This window comes from Megalopta genalis, chromosome 12 (genome assembly GCF_051020955.1).
Source record: "Megalopta genalis isolate 19385.01 chromosome 12, iyMegGena1_principal, whole genome shotgun sequence".
NCBI lineage: Eukaryota > Metazoa > Arthropoda > Insecta > Hymenoptera > Halictidae > Megalopta > Megalopta genalis.
Genome location: NC_135024.1, coordinates 11,060,504 through 11,086,004, shown reverse-complemented (window position 1 = coordinate 11,086,004; position 25,501 = coordinate 11,060,504). Strand labels below are relative to the sequence as shown.

The 25,501-nt window shown below is 33.0% G+C and overlaps 1 protein-coding gene across 3 annotated transcripts in view; it reads right to left on the bottom strand.

Annotated features, from left to right (window-relative positions):
• Nucleotides 1–21,123: 21,123 nt before the first annotated feature.
• The window catches only part of Nplp1 (Neuropeptide-like precursor 1), a 41,136-nt gene continuing 36,758 nt past the window's right edge, over nt 21,124–25,501 (bottom strand). For all 3 annotated transcript variants that reach the window (XM_076525473.1, XM_033475022.2, XM_033475021.2), the window contains one exon: nt 21,124–23,860. In XM_076525473.1, coding sequence (XP_076381588.1) covers nt 23,716–23,860 — 145 coding nt within the window. In that variant the 3' untranslated portion in view covers nt 21,124–23,715. The remainder of the gene's footprint in view (nt 23,861–25,501) is intronic.

Below are 25,501 nucleotides of genomic sequence, written 5' to 3'. Positions count from 1 at the left end.
TTAGTCAATTTTTATGTTTTCTCAAAATTGGAACTTCTAGCCTCGGTCTCTCCTATTATTTTCGATCCACTAAAATTATTAAGGAAAGAATGCAATTTTTAAGATACTCTTATTTCTATTAACCGATGCAGACAATTCGTATTTTGTATAAAGATTCGTAATCGAGTTATTAAGAATAAACTGCATTATGAGTGAGAGACCGTAATTCAGAGCACTATGGTCTTTGAAGTTCGTTGTTTTGAAATTTCAAGTGGACAAAATGTTAAGGCACTTGAATTAATTAGTTATAAAACGTCCTTGAAGTTCTACGCGAGTCTATTGTATAGAAATTATTTATTAATAGTTAATTTTAAAGTGTTTAAGGGGGTATTTTAATGTGAAGTGCGTGTGTTTTTAACTTTGTTAGGGACTTTTTTGCAAAGAAACTATTATACCATCTGCAGTCAAATTGACAAAGTTTATTTGTACGTGTTTCAACGATGTTTTGAAACCTTTTGGAACAAAAAATAGTTAAAATTAGTGGCGCTGCATACTCTCAAACATGGTCGCTTTTAAAAAAGGTTATGTTGATTCTATTAGGAGCTGTGATCAGACATGTACTAAATACGTACTTAAAAATTTGAGCTAATTGGTCAAGTAGATTTCCAGACATCGTGAACATCATTCTAAAAAACATAGTTTCGAGAGAAATGCCTTTAATATTTAGTATCGTCTTTCGCTTCGTTAATTTTAGGAGTTCGCATGTAAGATTCGAGAGATGTATTTTTGAAACTATATCCTTTAAGAATATGCAAAAAAATTTATTTTTTCAAAAGTTCAAATTTAGAATACCCCCTTAAGTACATTTTAACCCAAAATTTAACTATGAAATGAGAAGATCAACGTACTGCAGTTAAAGTGCAATGGAGAAAATCAAGTACAAATTGCAAAAAGATTGAAAAGAAATCGACGTGTTATACATTTTCTACAAAACCCCGAAGAATATGGGAAAAAGTAATCGGAGGGAAGACCTGCAACCCCTTCTTTCAACCCCATCGAACTCTGAACTTATGTCTTGACAAGTTGCTGTTGATTATGACGTTGACATGTCTATTAAAATAGTAAAAAAATTGATACAAAGAGTAAGCCGCTTAAAACGGATGAAATTTGCTATAAAGCCGCCATTAACAGACAAACGTAAGACCGTCCAATTAAGTTTTGTAATAGAGCATATTCAATGGTGAAAACAGTGGAAAAGAATTATAAAAAGAAATGGAATTTAGATGATCCAGATGGATAGAATTACCATTTCCACGATTTGAGGAAGGAACAAAGGGTATTAAGTCGCTGATAATGTGGTTGTAATATAGTAATGATATGGACAGGTATCAAAGTGGCAAGAAGAAGATAAAATTTATTCTCAAGGCTGTACGAATAATGCTGGTTCGTTAAATTTAATTAAGGAAGAAATAGAGGTTTACACTCGCAGAATTGCTGGAAAAAATATACCTATTTCAACAAGATAATATTATGCATATCGCTCGCGTAGTACAAAGTTATCTTAAAACGAAAAATATAAAGGTTTTAAATTAGCCATCTCCTGATCTAAGCATTATAGAAAATGTTTGGTGAAAAGTCAGTCCAACATTATATTATTATTAGGTTAAAAATATAATACAATATCCGAATAAAAATCTACAATCTTAGAAGCTTGGGGAAAATTTGGGATCAAAATCATACAAAAGATCTGTATAGAAATTTTCCACAAAGAATGAAGCGGTACAACGCAAATGACAGTCTACACATTACCAAAGCTCAAAATATTTATGTAAACTTATATCATTTTAATGCTTTTATTATTTTCTATTCAAAGTGAATTATCATTTCGTCCACACACTAAATCTCAATTTTTCTTTTTTGTATAAATAACAAATGAATTGAACGATTTGTTTACTTTTTCCATACATTATGTAAAAACTTGTACCTTATTTTATTGTGTATTCATTTTCTACGTACGTGTACAAATAGATGTTCATTCCCAAAAATCTTGGTGAATCTTATCATTCTGTCCACCAGTGTACGAAATAGAAATATTCTGATATAGTGCTTTTTCCCAGTTACAGTAATATTTCGCCCTAATTCGCGCTTAGATTGCGCACAAAAATGGACAATTTGGGAAGAGGAGATACGACTATTCGAGCCTTGCGCCTCGTTTTTATAGTTGTTGATAATCGGTAACTACAAAAACGAGCAGTTAATCGTATCTTCTCTTCACAAATTGTCCATTTTCGTACACAATCTGAGCGCGAATTAGGGAGAAATTACTGTATTACTTTTCCCTTAATGTATCCATTGCACTTACAATATGCACACCAAATAATTGAGAAATACTTTAATAATATGATTGTAGTAGCACGGTTTATTCATTCCGATGGCAACGCGAGACAAATCCAATATGACGCGATTGGCGCAAGATCGTTCGGCAAACATTGAAAATTGACATGTAAATCGTGAACATATATTTTAGAATTCTATATACCTACACATGGAAGATGAAGGAATACGATTATGATGGATTTCGCAAAAACAATTTAATTCGAATTAAGATGTTTTTTCACCCAATGCCTCAAGATTCTTCTTGGTACGTGGAAAACGTAGCAACTTCCGTAGGACAGTTGAGTTCTGACATACCTTCTCTCTATAATAAGTAGAAATGTGATCAAGATCGATATGTACAGTAAATTCTCCTTAATTATCCCTCAGCTTATAAACAAAATGGAGAATTTGGGAAGAGGAGATCCGAGCTCGAGATATTCGAGCCTTGAAGCTCGTTTTTATAGTCGCCGATTGTCAATAATTATGAAAACGAGCCGCGAGGCTCGAATAATCGTATCTCCTTTTCCCAAATTGTCCATTTTCGTTCACAAGCTGAGGGACAATTGGGAAGAGTTTACTGTACTTACGAAATTGAGTCAATTTCAATAACTATGATTCCTTCCGCGGATTTCGGATACTACTGGAAAACAATAATGTTTCAATGAAGATCTACAAAATGCATTTTTCAAATTTTCTTTATGAGCTCTAATAAAAAAGTTGAAAAGACACATCATCTTTTAATTCTCTAATAGTTTAAAAAAAATTCAAACCGCTTGGACCAATTATAAAAAAGTTATTCGGTTTTAAAAGGTGTATGAATACCTTCTACACCCACTGTACTTAAAATATATTCATACATTCAATATAGTGATTATAATTGAAAGTCATTCACCGAATTTGTAACTATTTAGAAATAACTTCTTATTTATAATACTTGATTTCAAACTATTTCTATAAACTATTTCTATTTTTATCAATAAAGAAGTAGCCATTCTTGTGCACAAATATGAACGTGAAATTCCTGATAAATTGGGATTCTTAGATGAACTATGAAATATTAAAGGGTCTTCTTTACGGTTTAAATATTGCGATTTTAAATAATTTTCTATTTCTCGCATAGAAAAAGATGAGTTAGCTATTTTAGTATTTGTAATTATTATTTCATTGTCAAAGGATCGCCAAATTAATAATTCACTATTCTTCTGATTGTATTATTATTAATATTATTATTAGTATTATTATAATGTATCCTTTGCCCGAAGAACAGACTCAACTTTAGAAGAGGCTTCAAATCGTGGATCTGACAACGTACTACAAAATATGCTACGAAACTATGGCCACATGTACATACATACACACATTCATCTAGAATTTAATTATGCATGAAAACGTAATTACGCAACGTAATTAGTTTTCAAAGTAACAAAAAGAGGGAATAGAAAAATAAAAAAATTCTAATATGATATTTATAACAGTTTTCGACCCCTATTCGATTAAGATTCGAGTATTACTTAAAAGTACTATTTTTTTCGCAAAAGTATTGTCTTTTTAACAAGATACAGTAAATTCTCTCCAATTGTCCCTCAGCTTGTAAACAAAATGGACAATTTAGGAAGAGGTGATACGATTATTCGAGTCTCGCAGCTCGTTTTTATAGTCACCGATTTCCAACAAAGAATTTACTGTACTTATAAAGGGTTCGAATCTACCTTGTAGAAGTTCGAACATACTGGCAATGTATTTAACCCATCTCTAATAATAAGGCTTGCAAGTTGATACTGTGTACACTGACGTTATAAAAGCTTTTGATACCATTAGTCGTTCGATATTAGTTTCCATATTAAAGGTATTGGGCATAAACAGCAACGTGTCTTCATGGCAATCTGGTATCTTGTCAAAAAGAGTTTAAATAGCTAAATTCAAATACAATTACTCAAGAGAAATAAAAGTTTCCTCTGGTGTTCTGCAAGATTCTTATTTAGAGGCTTTTCTATTTATACTATGTATTAATGACATCTCTAAAGTATTTTAATGGATAAATTTTTATTAGGTACATGCTCATGATTTTTATTTTTAAGAACATCTTTTTATGTATTCTCATTGGATCTTAAAGGCAAAAACTTTTTTGAGAAAAATTCTATAAGTAGGGGGGACCGATGACAGTTGTAACACAGGGGGAGGGGAGGTTGTAACATGTTAAATATCTCAAAATATATGACAGACGTTATACACGGTTCAGATATATAGTGCAAAATGGCATTTGGAGCACGCTCATCTATCATACTTAGATAAATACGAAATATACATCTATATAGGAGAAAAAGATAATTTTTCAGTACCTAAAAGCTAACTTTTCTCACTGCTTTAAAATTGTAATACAAGTGCTCTTTTAGCAAATGTATTCTTCCTTCTCGTTCTAAATCTCTAATTTCATGTCCTAAAGAAATGCCGATAATTACTTTGCATTAATAAGCATGTTGTAAATAACAATTTTTAATTAAAGTTTCAAGGTGCTATCGGGGATGATTGTAACACCAACGGTCGAATTCGATTCTAAGAGATTTCTACGCCTAATTTTCTTCATCTTATAATTTAAATAAGCACCTATATTTATTAGGTTCACTAATAAATTTAAAATTGCTACAATTTAATATCGTAATTAAACTTTTAAAATGCCTCGTATAAAAATTAGAAAAATTAATAAAGGAACCATCGATATAAATGCATACGAAGGTAGCTAGAAACCTTGTAGCACAAGCAAATTTACTTAAAAAAAAATCGACCCGGGGTCGGGATCGGTTGCAACATTTTACCTGCTTCCCATATTTGCTTAATAACTTGGATATTCCTTGATGCATACTAAAGCCACTGTAACTGAACAATCTCAAATAAATAGGTAAGAAGTTCGTAGAATAATTGTCGTTGTAAATACAATAGTTTATATGTAATCGCGATCTAAAATCAAAGTGTTACAATCGATCTCTCATCTCCCATTTCCCATAATCGATCTCCCTCACTGTTATAGATAGAACCTGTTAAAAAATGCCAAACCTTTTCCTATTCCTGATTAGAAAATACGTTTGAAACGTGATTTGAAAATGTTAAATTGTAGAATTCTCGTATCAAATATTTGTGACTGTTATAATATGAAATATTTGAAAATGTTGTAATATCAGTAATATCAAAGAAACTGATCTTCATTTCTCCGCGACCAACGGCTTGGCTGTATAATTAAAAATTAGATCACCTTAATTTTTTTTTTTGTGGAAACATGATTTACTAGACTCGTGAACATCCATCACGGAACCCTGACCATGTAATCGTGGTAGGCATAAAAGCAATATCGCGTGATCCAGCCAATGAAATCGCATAAAGTTCAAAAAGGTCCGCTTTCCTACTTGCACGCTGCTACTGCATCTGTAATTCGATTTACATCGTTAATTAAAATTAACTACATTTACCGACTGTACATGTGTTTAATTAAATTGTGGAATCTTGTAGATCGATTTCTCATCTACAATCTACTACACACGATCCGTTCCGTCGCGTCGTAATGGAAAGTTTCACCACGTGATTTGATTCGACAGTCGTCTTTTTGTCTGCGCTCGATGATGTTCAGTTCAGATGCCACGATACTATGTTAACTATTTTGAAACAGTCGCCGAAGGGTTACTCTGTCCATTGTATATTATCGTTAAACAATTTTTGAACAGATCGATAAAATATTGATACGTCGTGTTGCAAAATCGGTATTGCAATATAAAACTTTACGAATGTTGCTTTAGATATTAAAACATAAACCGATATTGCCATCGCTTCATTTTCAAATTAATATTTTCTTACTCTATCCTTAAATAATATGTTAAGCTTTTGAAAATAATAGAGAATGCACACAAATAAAATTTGATTACAATAATGGAATTCGTCAAAACAGCTGTATACAAAAAATTTCTAATACTTTTAAAAGAGATATTTATTTATTAAAGTAATTATTATAAAATTTTCGAATAGAACACAAATTAGATTGATTAGATTGCGAATTATTGTACGAAATAAAAGTGATCTGCATCAATTGCAAGAAATATATACCGAGTGGAATGTTCCTTTCTTCAGAATAATTTTAGGAAATATTTTATCTTAATAATTATTTTTTATATCTTATTTTTTACTGTACACTATGTAACAAAAGGTTTTCCACGTTGATATCAGTAAACTATTATTATTATTATTCTTATAATTATATAATGCTTTAAAAGTAATCCATTGAAATTCTTGGATCCCTTTAATCGTCATACTGTTTTAATTGACAGCTATCCAATTTTACCATAAATGCATAAAATTCGCAGTTCGTCGCTGGCACCTAATCGGAAAAAGTTGAATCCGTAGGAATAAAATTGCAGTTTCGTCCTTCCAGATTATACTTTCCACAAAATACGCGTCGGTTAATACAAATTTCAATTCACACGTTGATTTAATTTGTCACTGATCGATCTTCTTTGTCCTTGCTTCGAGCATTAGGTGTTTCAACCTGATTCCCTGCTGCGACAAAGCCATCGTCTCTGATTCGCGTGTAATCACCTCGGAGATTAGCCGAAAGTAAGCTGAAATCGTCTGGACGAGCGTCATAATCCAACACAATGGGTCTTGAAACCATGATAATACGTGAGACTCATACAAAGTTATGTACCTACGGCTTAATTTACTTCGAGCAGCGAATAATGTTACTAATAACTGGACTACGGATTTTATGTATTTATGATAAAAATGGGTAAATGAAATACGGAGCTACGAAGATGTCAGAAGAATTTAATGATCTTGTTATTGTATTTTCAATTTATTGAAACTGTTCAAAGAAGATGCATCATCATTTGTTCACATCTTATTTTGTACAATTGATGCAAACAATTTTTATTTTTAATAAAATTCCACAGTTTCCTGATAACCGGACTAAGAACCTTTATGCATTTATGGCATGCGTAAATTTATGAAACACTGGGATGCATTTATGTCTCCCAATGTTAATAGCATCTTCCGGTTTAAGTTTCTACATTAAAGCTTTTAATTTGAGCAACTAATTCGACCACAATTCAACCTTTAAGAAATAAGCATTGGAAATGAGTAATTGCATAAAAATTTGCTGTCTTTTAATAACTAGACTGCGGATCCTCATGTATCTGTGGCATATACAATTTATTAAATAGTGGGAAACATTTATGTCATTCAAAATTCATGGCATCTTCAGCTTTTACTTGCTACAACGACACTGTTACTTAGAGGAGCAAATTCGACCACAATTCAATTTTTAAGAAACGGACATTGTAAATAAGTAATTATATAAAACAATGCAATCTACTAATAACATTGTTTTAAATTAATTTAAATATTAAATAATATAATAAAAATGTTAAGTCATATTCTTCAAAATAGCACAATTTCTTTGTGCTTCTACGTTAAAAACATAAACAATCGACATTAACAATTTTCAATTAGCTTTAAAAATTCTTTTTTATAGCAATATGTTCAAAGAAACTGAATTTGACAGGGATGTTTAAAATACGAAAGAGTTAAAGTACCACCCACTACGATAATTTTCAAAGCTCTAGTTCCAGTTTTATCAATTAAATTACTTTGGTATTGTGGGAATTTTTCGGGTTAATTTTCGACACTTATCGTAACTATATTCCTGGCTACTATTTTCGAGAACGTACTTGTACTATATTACCTATGAATTATTTTTTAAAGATCGGACAAGCGAACACTTTAATTACCAAAAATATCGAAAAATTATTGGATATTTTTTTAAAAGGTTAAAAACAACAATATAGGATTTTTGATAACTAAACTGCAGATTTCTATTCGAGTTCACATTTTTGTGATGTCTTTTTACCAACCTCTGAAAAAGGAAATAATTTCTCACATCAACTAGAAAATTGGTGAACGTTTTTACACTATTATAAAATAATGGTAGCATAATTAGTTTCTGTCAGTATGGACATTCGACTGCATTTAAAAAACTTGCGTATACCATGAATGCATAAAAATCCGCAGCCGATTGTTAACATATTCCGATTCAACAAACTGAGAAAACATACTGCCGATTCTCATAAAAATCGTACGAAGCGATGCATCGCGGCGAACTTACTGCGAAAGGATACCACTGTGCGTCGACGTGTCATCACGTTCGGTGCTACAGTTCACTGTGTTTCACAACCGCTCTGGATTCATATCCCGAGGATTTAATTCTTCGCAGCTATCGCCTGGTTACAAGGAGCACAGGGTGCACCAGAGGATAGCACGTGTCGTGATTGTAGTTTATGGGGAGCTGATTGCAGAAGCGTGGGACGGTTGCAGGATTGCATATGGGTTCAGCCACTAGTCCCGTCAGTATTCACCGGCGTGCATGCTTACGTATCCACCGCAGTGTCAGTGTTTCGTTTCATAATCATTAAGATATGCATTATCCCTCTAATGATGAGCAGCGCTGTGCAATACCGTGTCCGATCGCGGACTCCGCGGTTCATTTTTGTTGCTTCGGTAGGATACATATACACTTCACGTAAAATACCTTTCCGTAAAACACCTTCGGTCTCGGCTCTGATTAAAGTGAAATCGTAAACGTATGCCTCCAGCCGGATCAATCGTTGTCATTTACTGTTTTCTGTTCATTAATTTTTGGAAAATTGTAGAGCGTCGTATTGACGCGAATGCGAACATCTCTGATAGTTTTTTCTGTACGATTAAATTCGTAAGAAAGATTAAGAGTTTTGAAAACTATGGAGTATGAAGCTAACAAGAACGAAAATTTATGATTTAATTGCACAGCAAAACGTATCAGAGATGGACTTTTTTTATTAACTTGTCGCTCCATAGTTTAAAAAATATTAATCAAATAGTATCATTAAATTAATATTAAAATATTAATCAAATATTACTATTATAGTAAAGAACCGCATAACAGGAGGAAACCATAACTATTGAATAACGTATGAGACATACCTAAACTGCGTATTTTATGCGTTTATAGTAAAATTGAGTAGATGCCATTTAAAACAATAAAAAGGATATATAATTCCAATCAATTGCAATTTCTGCAAAAATTTATATCGACATTGTCTAATTAACTAATTTTTCTAACATCTAAAAATGATCGGAACATTTGATTGAATTATTAAAAAGTTCTTCCGTTTTAAAAGCTGTCTAAATATTTCAACGACTACATCTAAAATGGAAATTAAAAAGTGAGAAAATAATTTCATTGTCGTTAGAAATCAAACGTTCTTGTCGTGGAACATCCTAAAAACATTTGTCACTACGAATAAGGGAACAAAGAGACAATTTAGTGAATTGCTGGGAAATCAGAGTAGAACTCTCCGGAGCAACTTCCATCACCGGTGAACAGAGAAATCTTTCAATTTCGAATGTTGGCCGTCAGTCCCAAGAGTGACTATCCAAAGGATATATTGAATCTCGACAAACTTGACAAGATCTTCAGGCACCTGCGCCTCAAATGATCAATCGGTCTGCCGGGAACGAGAGACCAAGAATCTGTAAAGACTGTGTATATAAAGGTATCTGCGCGTTTTTGTGACGTAGAAAACTGGATGTCGTTCGTAGAAATATGAAATATTCTTCTCACACTGTGTACCACAATTTTTTAAACAGCAATGTGCACATAAAACTGAATAATTATTAATGTAATACTATAAGTAGACTGTGAATCTTTATGCAAAATAAGAATTATTTCAGTAAATCTTATTAAATGTAAGTTAAATAGAAATTTATTTTTCTTGTAAATAATTCTAATAAAAAATAAGTTCTAGCAATTTGATATTTTTCCTATCTATAATTAAGTGATCTATGAGAAGCAGACTATAACAATTACTTCTAAACAATTGTGTGAGATTTGTATTAAATGAACTGTTCATTACAATTACATTCCTCTGTCCATCGTTTAAAATTGAGTGTCAGTGATTGTGTTAGTGTCTAATGATTTTGGTACACAATTTTCTTTATTTAGTCCACGTTTTCCAAAACAAATCGCTCGGTTCAGAATTGAATAAGCTAAACACGCATTAAAAATTCATAAGAGAAATACAAAATTGTGAAGACGTCCGAAGGATCGAACTGTTTCAGTGCTGATTAAAATGAAAAAGTGTAATAAGAGAAATTATCTACTTTTTCTATTATTTTTATGATTTTATATTATATCCATATATATCATAATATAAATATTATATAAATCATAAATTAAAGATATTGTTACATTATTTTAGATTTTTTACGATTATGAACAAAACGAATTCATTTTTATTTATCTTTTGTTTCTGGCAATTGAGACTCTTGAAAGTTTATTTTCTACATAATGATCCGCAATTTCACTATAAATTGCTCAATCATTTTCCCTGGTAAGCGTTCTTGTAACCCTCCTACGATGTTCATAGAAATTTACAGAAATGGCGTCCGGTTTACCTAACCCGGACTAAAATAATATATTTTATATATTATTTTTGGAAACCGCATTAGGGTAGATATCCCAGTTTCTCTGCCTGCTTCAATTTCCGTGCCGGGATTAGAAACGTATAGAAAAAGAAAAGTTTTATATATAAATCGATGATATATATTTTTTTATTATGTTTACCTATCAACATGTAAGGTATCAATTTATATATAAAATTTTTCTTTTTTATACGTTTTTAATTTGGGGAGCACGGAAATTGGAACAAACACGGGAACAAATAGGCATCCATCCTATGCAATGTTCTTACACTTATTATATCGAAGGATATTATAATTAATAGGAAACTACAAAAGAACGTAAAAATTAATTAATTTAAAATAAGACGGTAATTAAAAAACAATGATATAATATCAATACATTGATCGTGTAGACCCGAAACATCATGAAAAGATCAACATAATGCATGAATTTATGACAAAAATGAGTAGACGCAGTTTGAAAAAGTCAAAAGATCACAAGCATTGATGTGTACCAATGTATTGCTTTCGTTCTAATAAAATTGTTAAAGAAAGGAAGACGTTCCTAGTTGTTTCTTGTCTTTCACAACAGTCGCAGAACATACTCATTCCGCATAAAAATCCGCCGTCTACAATTGAGCCGTTTATTTTGAAAGTGGCTTTAGTCACTTTACCGTAATGAAAAGTGGTGATTTTTTAATGTTTGTACGAAATTATTTATACTGAGAAAAATATCAGTATCCTGAGATAACAAATACAAGTAAATCTTCTCGAAAGTTAGCATCCATATTTTTAAACGTGTTAAAACGCAAACCCTTAAATATATCGACTTAAAAACAAAGAGACTTATGCCACTTTCAAAATATAAACGGCTCAATATATGCGTGTTGTACGAATTTCGTCGACCGAATTCTACGAATAGAAATTCTCGATAACAAAAATTAGCTTTTCCCAGCGAAGCTTTTTTGAATACAGCGCGTCACAATGCGCGCAGTTTGTACCCGAACTAGAAGAGACATTTGACAAACTCGAAGGCCTCGTAAAATTAATCGTTGTCGAAATCACGCCCACTGGTTGCTCGCGGCAAATTGTTCAGTACTATGGACGTATCAGTAGGAGGGTAAACTGTCTCGACTATGCGACACCAAGAGAGTTGTCAAAATATGTAAATGCATGAGTAATAGTGCTCGTTCTCTTTCCAGAAAGCTGTACCGGAGAATGGTCGAACCGGCCGCGCCCCGACGCGACGCAGGAAAAGGGGTGAATCGGCAACAATTAGGTATAACGCCATCCCGTGGGAGCGTTCCCGTGAGCAGCGAACTCCGTTCTTAAAAATGTCCGATATTTCAACGACGAACACGGGTCTCGAGGGAACGAATCAATATCGGCAATAAACGAAAGCCACAGATGTCAGAGTGTCGACCCGAACAAGTTGTCATATTTCTGCAGAGGCTAAAGATCACGATTTTGAACGCGCGTATCGAACATCGCGTGGTACACACGTGACACCTGTAATTAATATATCCGTGTGATTTGTTTCTTTTCTTTATTAAGCAGTTTTAACTTGTATAACGTGGCTATTCTGCAAATCCAGATACATATAGTGTAGTCGCCACAGTCTTTTATACATATGTACCGTGAGGTTCTGACATAATTATACTTATTGCTAAGTTTCGCACCATTTTATATTATATTTTTAACCTGAGTTCTTTCAGGAAAGGATATAAAACCTGACAAATCATTGTAATGGGCTTCGCGAGTATCGCATTACATGATTGTGGAAGAAAATATTTTTCGATCGCAATTCGCGATCGCAATTGTTAAATAAATTTCAATCTTTGTGCGCCATTAAATTTGGCACCGCCACTGGATATGATCAATATCTTAGCCTATTCCAACCGCACGTGCACGTAGCGCACATGTAACACGGATGTAACACGCATGTAACACAGATAAATTAATCATTGGACTGGCCTTTGTGCGAAATAAAAATGATCTTCGACAATTGCAATAAAAAGGAGTCGGACAGAAATTTCTCTCTTTATTCAATAATTTAAGTGAGTTGAAAATAATACGTGGACGTTCTCAAGTTCTTTTAATATTTTCATCGTTTACAATTCTAATTATCCTTTATTGCCATAAATGCATAAAATCCGCAGTCTATTAATCACACATCTACACGTTACTTGAAATACACGCGAAATGGGTAGCTCAACTGGCAACACTCATTCCGCCTGGCTTGATAACAACAGTATTTCGCGAAAGCAATGACTACTTTCGACAACGGAACATAACTTGTCTCAAATTGGATCAAACGACGATTCTATTGAGTGGTTACAGGAGCAAGTTTACTAGACAATGTTCGAACTGAGCGTCACGACTGAGTAAAAAGCAGACTTATTATACAAAAAATTGTCTCGTTACATGCACCGCGGGATCTTAGAATCAGCAATTCCGGGTACCTTTTTGCATAACGCATTCTAGTCTTTCTGTTTTGGAAATATTATTCAGTTTGGAGCTCGCTTATCGAAGTGCTGCATTGTTCCCTTAACAACGTTCCAATTTCGATATTCCAATAGAAAGACAATATCTCTCCATTTAACACACGCTCGTACGCAAACGAGACTGAAACACATTGTTGTTTCCATTATATTCATACTCCTGTGATATTAGAAACTAGCGCACTCATGCCAAACGTGACAACAGTATTTCATTTAATTATTAACTAGTTGTAAGATGTGTGACGTTAAGCATATATACACGAGATGTGTATTTTTATACTCTAAATCTGGCTTAGTTTATTATTTCATTACCACGATGCTACAGCTTACGCAATAGATAGTAACATAATAATACTAGATAGAATAGTACTAGATATAATACTAGATATAATAATATAGATAGATATAATAATACTAGATATAATACTAGATAGTAATATAATAAGTAATAAGTAATATAAGCTAGTAATATTAATATAAGCTAGAAGTATAAGTAACATAAGCTAGCACGTAAGGGAACATTGGCGATGCACTTTGGCCTGTGGAACCGTTGCGATCCAGTGCCTTATTTTTCTAATAAACGCCAGAGACCGGAGCTTACCGTCTAAAAAAAGAACAACTTGATGCTTTAAGAACATACATTAAAACTAAAACGATGTTCTGACCTCTACGAATGGGAATACCCCCTTTAAGAATACCTCCGGATGGTCTCTTGTTCGACAATCCTTGTTTCTCCTTCTATCTATCGGCGAGGCCAGCTAATATCTCAATCGTCGAAGTGGTTTTCGTCGGTGCCTCAACGCCGGCTATCCACGTGTACATACATACGTACGGTTGGTCATGGCTTGATAATACGCAGCCATTTTCATTTACCGGCCGCGCAAGCCACGTGGGTAGGTAGGTGCGCGTACATTAGGAGTTCGAACTGGTACATACATAGGTATACAGGCAGTCGTTACAAAAGCAGCGGCCATTACGAGTATTACAGCGGCGGTTCGCGCGGCACGTCAAAGAGCGCTCATTAAATGCTGGCAATTAACTGCGGGCTAAGCTCTCGGAAGGCTCGAGCTTCGCTTCTCTCCCTCTCTCTCTCTCTCACTCTCTCTCTCTCTCTCTCTTTCTCTCGCCTCTGTTCGCGAAGTTGCGACTAGCCGTTCGACCTCGCTCGCGCTCGCTTCAACCCGCTCCGCAGCTCACACGAACTCGCTTCAACTCGCTCCAACTCGCTTCAACTCGCTCCAACTCGCTTCAACTCGCCTCAATTCGCTTCAACTCGCGTCTACCAAGCGCTTTCCACGTTCGAGCTCGCGGCTGTAAAAGCGAGTCAGTTCTGAGACTTGGGCCCACACGCTTTAATGAGCCGCCTTGCCAACAAGAACGATCGGCATGCGACCCATCTATCACCTCGCGACACTGTTATTTAACGCTTTGCATTTTGACACGGTTGTAGTACTTGTAATTTGCACTAAACCTCGGAACAAGTGTTACTCTAATTGTTTGACCGGAGACCGTGGCTGCTGCACCGAATGATTTGACGTTGTCGTTGACACGGAAACACCCGAACGGACAAGATTGACACAAAAAGTTCGACCTAGATGAAAAAATTTCAACTATGAAATACAAATATTTATTTATTTATTTATTTCTGTGTTAGACGAAGTTGAAATGCTTAATCGATTTTACAGATGCAGTGATTCGTGTTAATATTCAGACAATTTTCAAAACGAAATAACTTTTTTAGGTCTGAACTAAACGACTTGAATTTTTTTTTAGATGATAGAACGATCAGACTACTAGATCATAATTAGAATGCTTTTTTTAAATTTTGTTATTGCTTAGAATGACAAAATAAAATTAAAGAACTCCATTTTTTTAACTTTCTTATCTGAACCTTTAATCTCTCGGTAAGTTATATGCATTTTAGAAATTTCATCGAAATCGGTTGACCTTGCTATGAGCTCTAAATAATTAAATATCACAAAAATCGCAGATTTATACCAATCTTTGACACTTTCGACCAATAAGTATGAGAAATTTGCAATTTTTACAACCTTCTAACGCTTGCAACTTGGCTTTGCGTTAACCGATTTCGATGAAATTTTCAGCATGCATATAACTTACCGAGATCTACAAAACGCATTTTTTAAATTTTTGTTATAGGTTCAGATAAAAAAATTTAAGAAGCGAGAGTCTCTTATTTTGTTTTGTTATTCCAAGTAATAGCAAAATTGTGTCAAAGTAGTTTAGTCATTGTCTAGTATACTAGTCCCTCTATCAACAAAAAAAAATTCAAATCGTTTATTCCAGTTTCGAAAAAGTTATTGCGTCTTATGAAATGTCCGAATATTAATGGGGATCACTGTATATATGATAACAATTTAAAATATATATTTTATAATAAGAACCTGTGAAAAGCTTAAATGAAATAAATATTTTCTTTATGATACATAATCTACTAGGTATGGGTCATTAACACTATCAATTTGTTCTAGATCGAAATAAAATTTGATTCTTCTGTTGTCAAAATCTAGGAATGAAAGTAAACGAAGACATTCAGGAAACAAGAATTGTCCCTTTTATTAGGGAAATTATTATGGTCGAAGAAATGCTAATCGACGTAGCTATGAAATAAAACGTAGTATAAAAATTTAATTAAGAGAAATATACGAAAAAGCTTATTTCTCGGAACAATATGTGTTTGTACTTTTTCTATAGATTTGTACTTTTTCTCTGATAAATGTTAATGGTAAGAAATTGAATTTCAAATAGTTAATACAAATTTAGACGCACGAAATATTATTTCAAACAATTATTTCCAGCACATCTTAAGAAAATGCTACATAAGTTAATAATCTTCTTTACCGCAACGTAAATAACTATTTTCAATACATGTACTTATTTCTACGGTGATAAATAAACCTTGATATTTGTCGATTCATCACGAATTTCCTATACGTTTTTATTCGTTCTTATACATATACGTATAATGTATACATATTCTTTACCATAATTTCCACCGGCGAAATGCGACAGATTCGCAACAACGTTTCTATTTTTAAATTCCGTGAAAGTCAAATTCAAATTCTGCTTTCAAATTTATTTTATTTTGTGCTTCATTCGTCACTTTTAATCTAACAATACCGTACGGCCGAGTTCGACTGTGAGTCGCTGTACAATAAAAAAGTATTATTTCGTGTTATGTGGGAAATTATTAAGGACGAGGAAGTGTTGATTAATCTCGTCGAGAAAGATAAATGAAACGGTTTCTGTTTGCTCAATGAGTAGCGCTATTAAACAAACGTATCTCTTCGTGTTTTCCAGTTCGCACGTTATTTGACAAATCGGGGCGATCTCGTTCATTGACAACCTGTTCCGAAGAATGATCGCACGCAGCGGACCACACGCAGGCGGGAAGAGTGAAGTAGCTGCCGCAAAGGAACCTCTTCCTGGCCGAACTATCGAAATCTTTCAGCAGAAAGCAGGATGCGTCGTTCTTCCACAATTCAGCTCATTGACAATTGCCGCTAGTAAATCAATATGGCGGCACTTTTGTAGGTCCGTCAAAGCCCACAGAAAAATGGTGATGCGGTCACAGCAAAGCTTTGCTCCCACGCCGCCTCTATTGTTGCGGCTGCGATTTAAGTGGCATTCAACGCCGACTTCAACGTGTAAATGTCACCGACAAAAAGGAGGGAAACTGGAAGATGACCTTTCCTGTTTACCCTCCGTTGGATATTGGCTATGTGAGACGCTTTGTCATGCGGATGAGTTGCATTTTAATTGGTGTACTAAATCCTTAATATTTAAGGATATTTATTTAAGGATATTAATTTGAGGACTTTGTCGAAGGATATTTAAGGATTCTAATTCACGAAAGTAATCGAACGATTGCTGTTAACCACTTAATGCGTAAATATTATTGTATTGTATTGTAAATATTTATGTAGTATGAAACTTTAAAACCTGAATAACTTAAATGAAATGAAAACCTTGAATAACTTAAATTGAAACTTAAGAAACTTGAAACGTGATACCGTTTTTTTTTAGATCAATTTGACTTGAGTCGCGTTTTAAGATGTTAAATTAAAATAACTTAAATGAAATGAAAACCTTGAATAACTTAAATTGAAACTTAAGAAACTTGAAACGTAATACCGTCCTTTTTTTGAAATCAATTTGACTTGAGTCGTTTTAAGATGTTAAACAGACTAGCTTGCTAAATAATGAGTAAAAGAATGTTTGCAAATTGAAATTTTCAGCGTGCGTACAAATTACCGAGTACCGCATTATTTAAATTTTTAGTTACAGTCACACAGATAAAAAGAGTATGAAGAAACATAATTTTTTTATTCTTTCTGTCACTCCAACATATTGCAATTTTCCCAAACGCTTTTAATATCTTAAAAAGATTCAATCGATTTAATCCGATTCTTAAAATGTGACTGCGTTTTAAAGAGTGTCCAAATATTAATGTTACTCGCTTCATGTCATTCCAGAAATGTAAATCAATTCTTAAACTTGTTCTCATTTGATTGGCAAAAGAAAATTCACGTCATTCAATTCCCTAGTAGTAGAAGTTCTTGTGCAAGGCGTAGAGAAAATTAAATATAGCTTCGAAAATTTAATAATTTACGTGGCTTGAAACTATTATTTACTAATTTAATGTGCTCGCGACATACAAAAAACTTTAAGCAGTAAAATGATGCAGATTACACTTCAGTGTAGAAAGTAATGTGTTTACCACCATAAAACAAATGTATGAAAATTCTACATACTTACAGTCAGTCGCAAATATATCCTTACAGCACTTGAAACGAAATAATTGTTTTGACATTAAAGAGGTTTCAACATTTAAGTTTAAAGAATTAATGTAATAGCTGATGTACAACAAATTTTTCATGAAAATTGTATTTGGTCGGAATTACGAAGACAATACTAAAAAGACTGCTTCTTATAACTTTTATGTCCGTGCCTTCAATGAGAACTTTAAAAATACATTTTATATATTTATATTAGTCATTGTACGATTCGAAAATTTCGGCAAAATAGATTGATGCAGAAACAAAAGATAATATTTTCAAAAACGTATTTACGTTAAGTTCTTTACAACATCCGAAAAGTTGTAAAAATCACGCTTTAATGTTTTCTCTGCGATTCATACAATTCTTAACTTTCACACAAAAAGCACTGTAGTATGTATTCGATTCCCTACAAATTTTGTAAATACGTAGATTTTCAACACTTTTACGGTGTAGACAAAATGAATAGTCTTGAAGTTTAATATGTACTTGTGAATTATGGATACTTTCAATAATCAAGTTTCAATAATTTTAATAACCATAGTGAACGCAAATATAACAATGATCGCGGCAAAATTGTTTACAAAATGTTTTATATTATATGTATTTTTGATGATTTATTATAACAAAGTCTTTTCGACGTAAATTAGTTGACTTTCAGTCTACATATTTGTATTTAAGAAATTGTTAATGAATCTTTGCTGCAATAAGTTATGGTTTTTTATTAAATTATCTCAGCCGATTTACCTATTGCTATTGTTTCTTCAAGTCAGTAGATTCGCCTTAGACTCGATCGTCATTTGGTGGTAAATAAATATATCAATTCGCAAAGTCGAAGATTTCGTCAAAATTTAAGCGTCAATTCAAAATAATGGAATGCTACAATTACCAACTATCAAAATATATAGAGTACAAAAAGAACGATATCTCTATTCTTCAGGATGGACGAATCGATCAACTTGAATCTCTATAGCTTATAAACGTATTTTTTATAGTTATAATCTCTGGATACAAATTTAATATGAAACAGCATAAAATTAAGAGAAATTCAGTAGCGTCAATTTTAGCGTTTCAAAATCTCAGGACATAAAAATAATATTGCTGACATAATCTCCAACGATTTATTTTTTGTATTTACTACTTGACCGACTTTGTTTTTTCTGTTCAATATAGTTACGAAATTCTTCGTTTTTAATGGTTGAGGTCACTAGTAAATTGATAGTTTTTAGCGATGTCGGTATGCCAGATCGTGCATTATCTCAGCCGATATGTTAGAGTTGCAGTTTCACGAAGTTCATATTCCGAATATTTTTTCTATAAGGGGTACAAGGAAACGACCAACGCTAGGTATATATTTAAATAGATTAATTAACAATGTTATAAGTATTCAAATCTGTAATCTCATCTTTAAATTAACAAATAAATGTTATATATAATAAAATTTCTTTCTGAAATAATTGTGTTTCCACTTTGGAAGTTCATTCTATTTTACGAAAAAAATTGTTGATTAGAAACAATAAATAGAATGCAATGTATTTTGAAATATGTAGACTTAGTAACCTAATGCATTTTTCTGTCCCACGAATATATATAGTTAGATTAGCTTCTTAGTAAGAATCGAGTATTCTATATACCTCATTCGTACTACGGCACGTTTTATGATGCAGAGGTCACAAATTCATGCGGTACGTATACATATGTATATTCAAACGATAAAAAAATGTTACTTACAACATAATTGATAATTGATATTTTATAAGATCTGTTGACAATTACAATTGTTGCTGTTTAAACCAATACATATGTGAAAATATAAATTTATCATGAATTAAATTTATTTAGAAATTAAATATAATATAGTATCAAGTTAAAATTTTGTAAAATTATTATGAATATGTAGGATATTTCTAAAAGAGATTCTCGAGTTAATGCTATTAGGAAACTGTAGAGTCAATGATAATTGTCTGTCTATAATTTACAAATGAAGTTTCCATATTTATTATTAATATTACGTTCTAAACAATTATAGGTATGATATAAAATAATGGTATCGAATAAAAATATATAATTTCAGTACAAACGAGGTATCAGAGTACACTATGCACCATATTGTGTTTCGTGCTCCGCATTCTGAAATACCGACATTGTTCGACAAAACCAGAGGTTTTTCCTCGATTCTCAATTTTTTAATTAAAACTTCTTTTGTCCATTCACCATCTGTACATCTATTTGAAGTTATTACAAATTTGCAAGATAATTTATAATTGGTAAATTGCGAGATTACAGACTGATTGTAACAAAATAGAACAAATTCGACTTCTATATCTCGACTGTGATTATATGTACATTAATCGAGAAACGATTACATGCTAAGACAAATTTATTTCAAATGTTCTAAAAAAAATCAGTTCTTTCGTTTACTTCATAAACAATTGCACAAAAAGATAAAAAGTTCTAATTATTACGAAAAAGACTAAAACTTTTGCAAGCACCTGATATACTATATCACTAGACTACGGATTTTATGCATTTATAGGAGAAATGTATAGGCAAAACATAGAATAGTGAAAAAATGAGAAGAAACTGAAAATATTGATATGTCAATTACAACTTATTAGAATTATTCGAGACGGAGACAAGATTGCACTTGGCTCCTACGTCTCGTAGCTGAGACTGCCAATTTTTATTTTACATAAAGATCAAGATTTTATAATCATCTTAGAATTTCACATTTGATGATTTTTTAACGGAGTTTCTATTCGAATGCGAAATACTAAGAGATTTTAATTTTTGAAAGGCATTTTTCACAAAATATTGAATTTCTTTCTGCAAAATGTTCTATAAAGTAATCGAGTGTGTGGATTACCACTGTACACAGTGATCTGCAGACCACTACTGTTCCGTAGACAAACATAATTTATTTCACAACTTTTTTTCGTTACAAGAACATTTCAAAAACAGTGGATAGGATAGGAACACGGTTACAGAGACTCTTGTTTCATTATTATTATTCGCTTTATTGTCACTTCATTTAGTCGTTATAATCTAGATAAACACATAAATACATTATCATAAAATCGAGGATGATCAAACAACAATGTGCATAGTTCGCATCGTAATAAATCGATGATATTATTCATTTGGAAACAACCATGTCGAAATCTTCCTGATTGAAAATCACGTTAATATACACATATTACACAATACTTTATCTCGTCTACTTATTGAGTACTGAAATATATATTACGAACAAATAAAAGCTGAATTTGCGTTATTACTATTGAGCTTGCAAGCCCTGAGCACTAAGATTTACACCGACTACTAGAATATATCGAAGATTACGTCACGGCTTCCGTAATTTTCACCATCCAACTATATTGTAAATATCTACTGCATAGAAGCACATCGTAATATTGTCGTAATAGTAATTCGAATGAAAATTCCTTAGAATATTTATCCAAAAAGAGTTACAATAATTCGAGGAAAGTGTTTGTCTTTCGTTAGAGATAGACTTTTAGTTGTATTTTCGTTATATATATAGGCGGAGATTGTTTTTTTTAACTGGAGGTACGGGAACATCAGAAACTTCCAAACAATCCTATTTCATCGTTTACATCGGTTATCGTCTTCAAATACACGTGTGTATCCGTATCGTAATTCGTGTATTTGCAGAAAGCAGAAAAATTCGATCGAACACAAATCAAACGTTACGTTCTTCTTAAAACTTATTTTGTGGCGCAACGCAAATGTTCGCATAACATTACGAAATAGCTTAGGGTCGTATTTATTGAAATACCGTGACAGATTTAATAATGTTATTGTCAATAACATGGACATTATATTGTCATGAGTTATTGTCGAATACGTAACTATATTATTGTCAAATAAATAAATATACGTTTACAAAGACGTTTCCAACGGAACTTGGTTACGTTAATATCAATGTTACAGATATCTTACACGTCTAAACTAACTTAGCGATGCTATTTAATCTCGAAGGAAAATAAACTATAACTATATGTAAGTTTCGATTACTTGAAGCATCACTAGAGCAACGCACATTGTCATCGTACTCTAACGTTCGTTTAACACCTATGGAGCTAAAGAAATATATAAGGAACTTCGTTAGAAACTACACGTAGAAAGTGACTAATTTGTTATCGATAACTTCTGATCAATGCAATGGACAAATTTGGTAATTGAAACGACTGATCGTTGTTGCTATAACATACCATTGTCAAGAGTTCATGTGTTAATAATATCCGTAAAAATTTGTACGTCGCTCAGTACTTTATAGAAATGTACGATTAAACGTGTTGCTCGAAACGCATTGAAATCAAGAAATATTGTGATAATTGAAATGCAGGCTGCCAAAAGAAATATATCAAATTCATCGAGAGCTTTCTATTTTCTACAAAGCAGCGGTAAATGAAACTCGTGTGATTAAGTAAATTGTGTAAAGGTTTTATCAAAATGTCGTCGATCCGTGATTCGATAGATGCATTGGATTTCTTCCTTCGATAAACCAGAAAAAGGAACAATTGTTGACACATACTTAGTCAGCGAAAAAAACGTCATGCTAAAGGGAGATGCAAAAGCTTCAAACATTTCTTAACGTTTGAACGTTCAAATTATTTCTATATGTTTCGCAACGTTTTTTTGAGCAGTACATGCGTTTTAATTGAAACCTCCATCATTCTTCCGATACTTCTGAAGTACTATGTTGACTGCACACGTCGAAGTTATCTTTTTTAGTACAAACAATTTGGGACGAGAATTGATTCAAACGAATGATGGTGGGAACAACGATGACAAATAAAAATGCGGAACAAGAGGCAGGGTATAGGATAGATTTAACGTTCGATCCATTTTTTGTTTACGATATTAAATAAACAAATGTTTCAATAATGATGCGGTGTGCAACTTTAACCGTCGTTTAATTTGTAGCATTTATGAAAACCTTTATCTACCATGATTTTGAAATAATTTATAATGTGAATATAATGTCAGTTATAAACAATACAATCTCTGAACGACGTTCATAAAAAGCCGTAAAAATAATATGAAAAGTAGATATAATATCTTCTGCTACACTTTCTAATTTTAGCCGGTACACAAAGGGTCAATTAAAAGTACATCAAAGAGTATAGTGTACTGTAAATGTTTCGACATAAGAGAAATTAGAGAAATTAGAGAAATTTCAATACCGCGGATCCGTAAAGGGAGAACCTGCCTTAAACTAGCAAGACCAATATTATAAGAAATGCGATAAAAACTGCCATAAAAGTTTTATAAAATGTATCCTATACCTTCTCTGCGATAAGACGTTGACGCAGACAGTCGCTGATTAATAGACTTAAGAAACAGTATTCTAAGTCTCCACGCTGGCTAAAAGATTGGAATACTTCAGAAGATCGTGTTTAAACTGTCCGGATTTCTTTTTTCTCCTTTTTTTTTGTTCCGTATCCGTTAATGAAACCGTCGAAACGAACTGATTAATAGCATTAATTTCGTACGCAAGAAATTGAGTAATCGATTTCCATGGATCTGGGGAATTTCTGACGAGGAAAATTATCGGCTGTCGATTACAACCTAAACCTCTTGAAGCCGTGTCGACAATCTCCGTGCAAGGCTTGAACGTGCGGCGCACCCGGTTCGAAGTGTGGCCTTAAAGACCTTGTTGACGAGGCGGAGGAGGCGTTGGACGACGACCCATCTGCGGTATTCTCCCTAAAATAAATCATCCCGTTAATTCCCATCGCGCAATATCCGTTTTACAGTCCTTCCAACGTGGTCCAGCGAGCCGAGTCGGTCAATGTAAACAAATTCACGTGCTTGAGGCAGGATCGGCTCGCAATGTGTCGACTCTTTAACAGAGTGGACCATTTAAAACAGGTGCAAATGAAACATTAATTATTGGTAACGCCTTGCCATACTTTGACGAGTCTGCCTTGTGACAAGGATTTCTAGTAATAATCTGTTAACCAGTCAGCTATCACCATTCTTTTCGAAGAGTGTGCAAGTTACTGTAATTATGCTGTATATGTATGACTTTCGTCGTATTTTGTTTGTGAATACGACGCTTTTATAAAATATATGGGTTAATAAAGAATATCAAAGTATATATTTTTCTTAACCAGTCAAAGACAGCTAAATGGTGAAGTGTGAATTTTATACTGTTCTTCGGAATTAAATTCTGTACTCTTGTTATCAATACTTAAATACTCAAGTTTTAGGCACACGATGAATGTAAATATTCTTTTTCTTTAAGAAATGGTTACAATCGAAGAAATTCTAATTATTCTAACTGTGGTGATAAATTTAGTATATAGAAATGCTGTTTATTTTATGTATGAACCTATGGTTCATAGAATAAATTGGTTATAGAATAAATTAATTTATGATTTATCGAAATTGTAGGCTCGATTTATAGAGTTTCATCGAGGCAATATGCTTAACGAATTCTAAATTAAACCAACTTCTTATGCTTGGAGAGTTTCAAACATGAAATAAAAAGAATTTTTAAATGCCATATTTTAATTTTTAACAGTAATAAATAATTTTGTTTTAATTTTATGCACGAAAGAATCTGTTTAGTTTATCATTGTTGAATTTGTGGGTTTGACGAGCCCTCACCCCCTCGTAGTTCTAGAATTCTAGACCCTAGAATCTATAGTTATTTTCCCGTCAGACTTTGCAAGCAAAGACCCTCGATAAAGTACCATCAAAAGTTAACTCTGAGCTCGGCACTCAACATCCAATAGTTCTCGTCGCTAGCACGTGAACGTCGCGCAGGGGTTCAGTTTCCGTTCACCGACTCGTCTCGATGGAAAACTATGGTAACAATAATATCGTCTATTCTAGACACAGAGACATTATGTTAAATGACGTTGTCGGGTATTTAAAATATTATCCACTAATCAAGACAAACATATAGATTTAGGAGAAAAAATACTGACTTCTCGAATTATATATGACCATTGAAACGTAACGAAGGTTTCATTACTGCACAGTAACGTGGCTATAGAGAAGCGAAACGAAATACATAGAACATTTTTCGATTTTTCGACGATCTGGATCCTGCGACTCGCTGTGTTTCATCCTAAAACGACTATAAAAACACCACACTTATCTAACATATAACTACTTGACGCTAAAGATAGCTATGTATATATAGGATGTCCTAGAATTCGCGTTACATTCGGAAAGGGATGTTTCCTATGATTAATTGAAGTAACTTTTTCCTTAGCGAAAATGTACACAGATTGAATAACGCACTAGAATATGCGGAAAAGAATTCGAATTAAAGTATATACAGGGCGAGACGAGCGAAATAACTCGTTATTTATTGACTTTATCAACATATCAAGC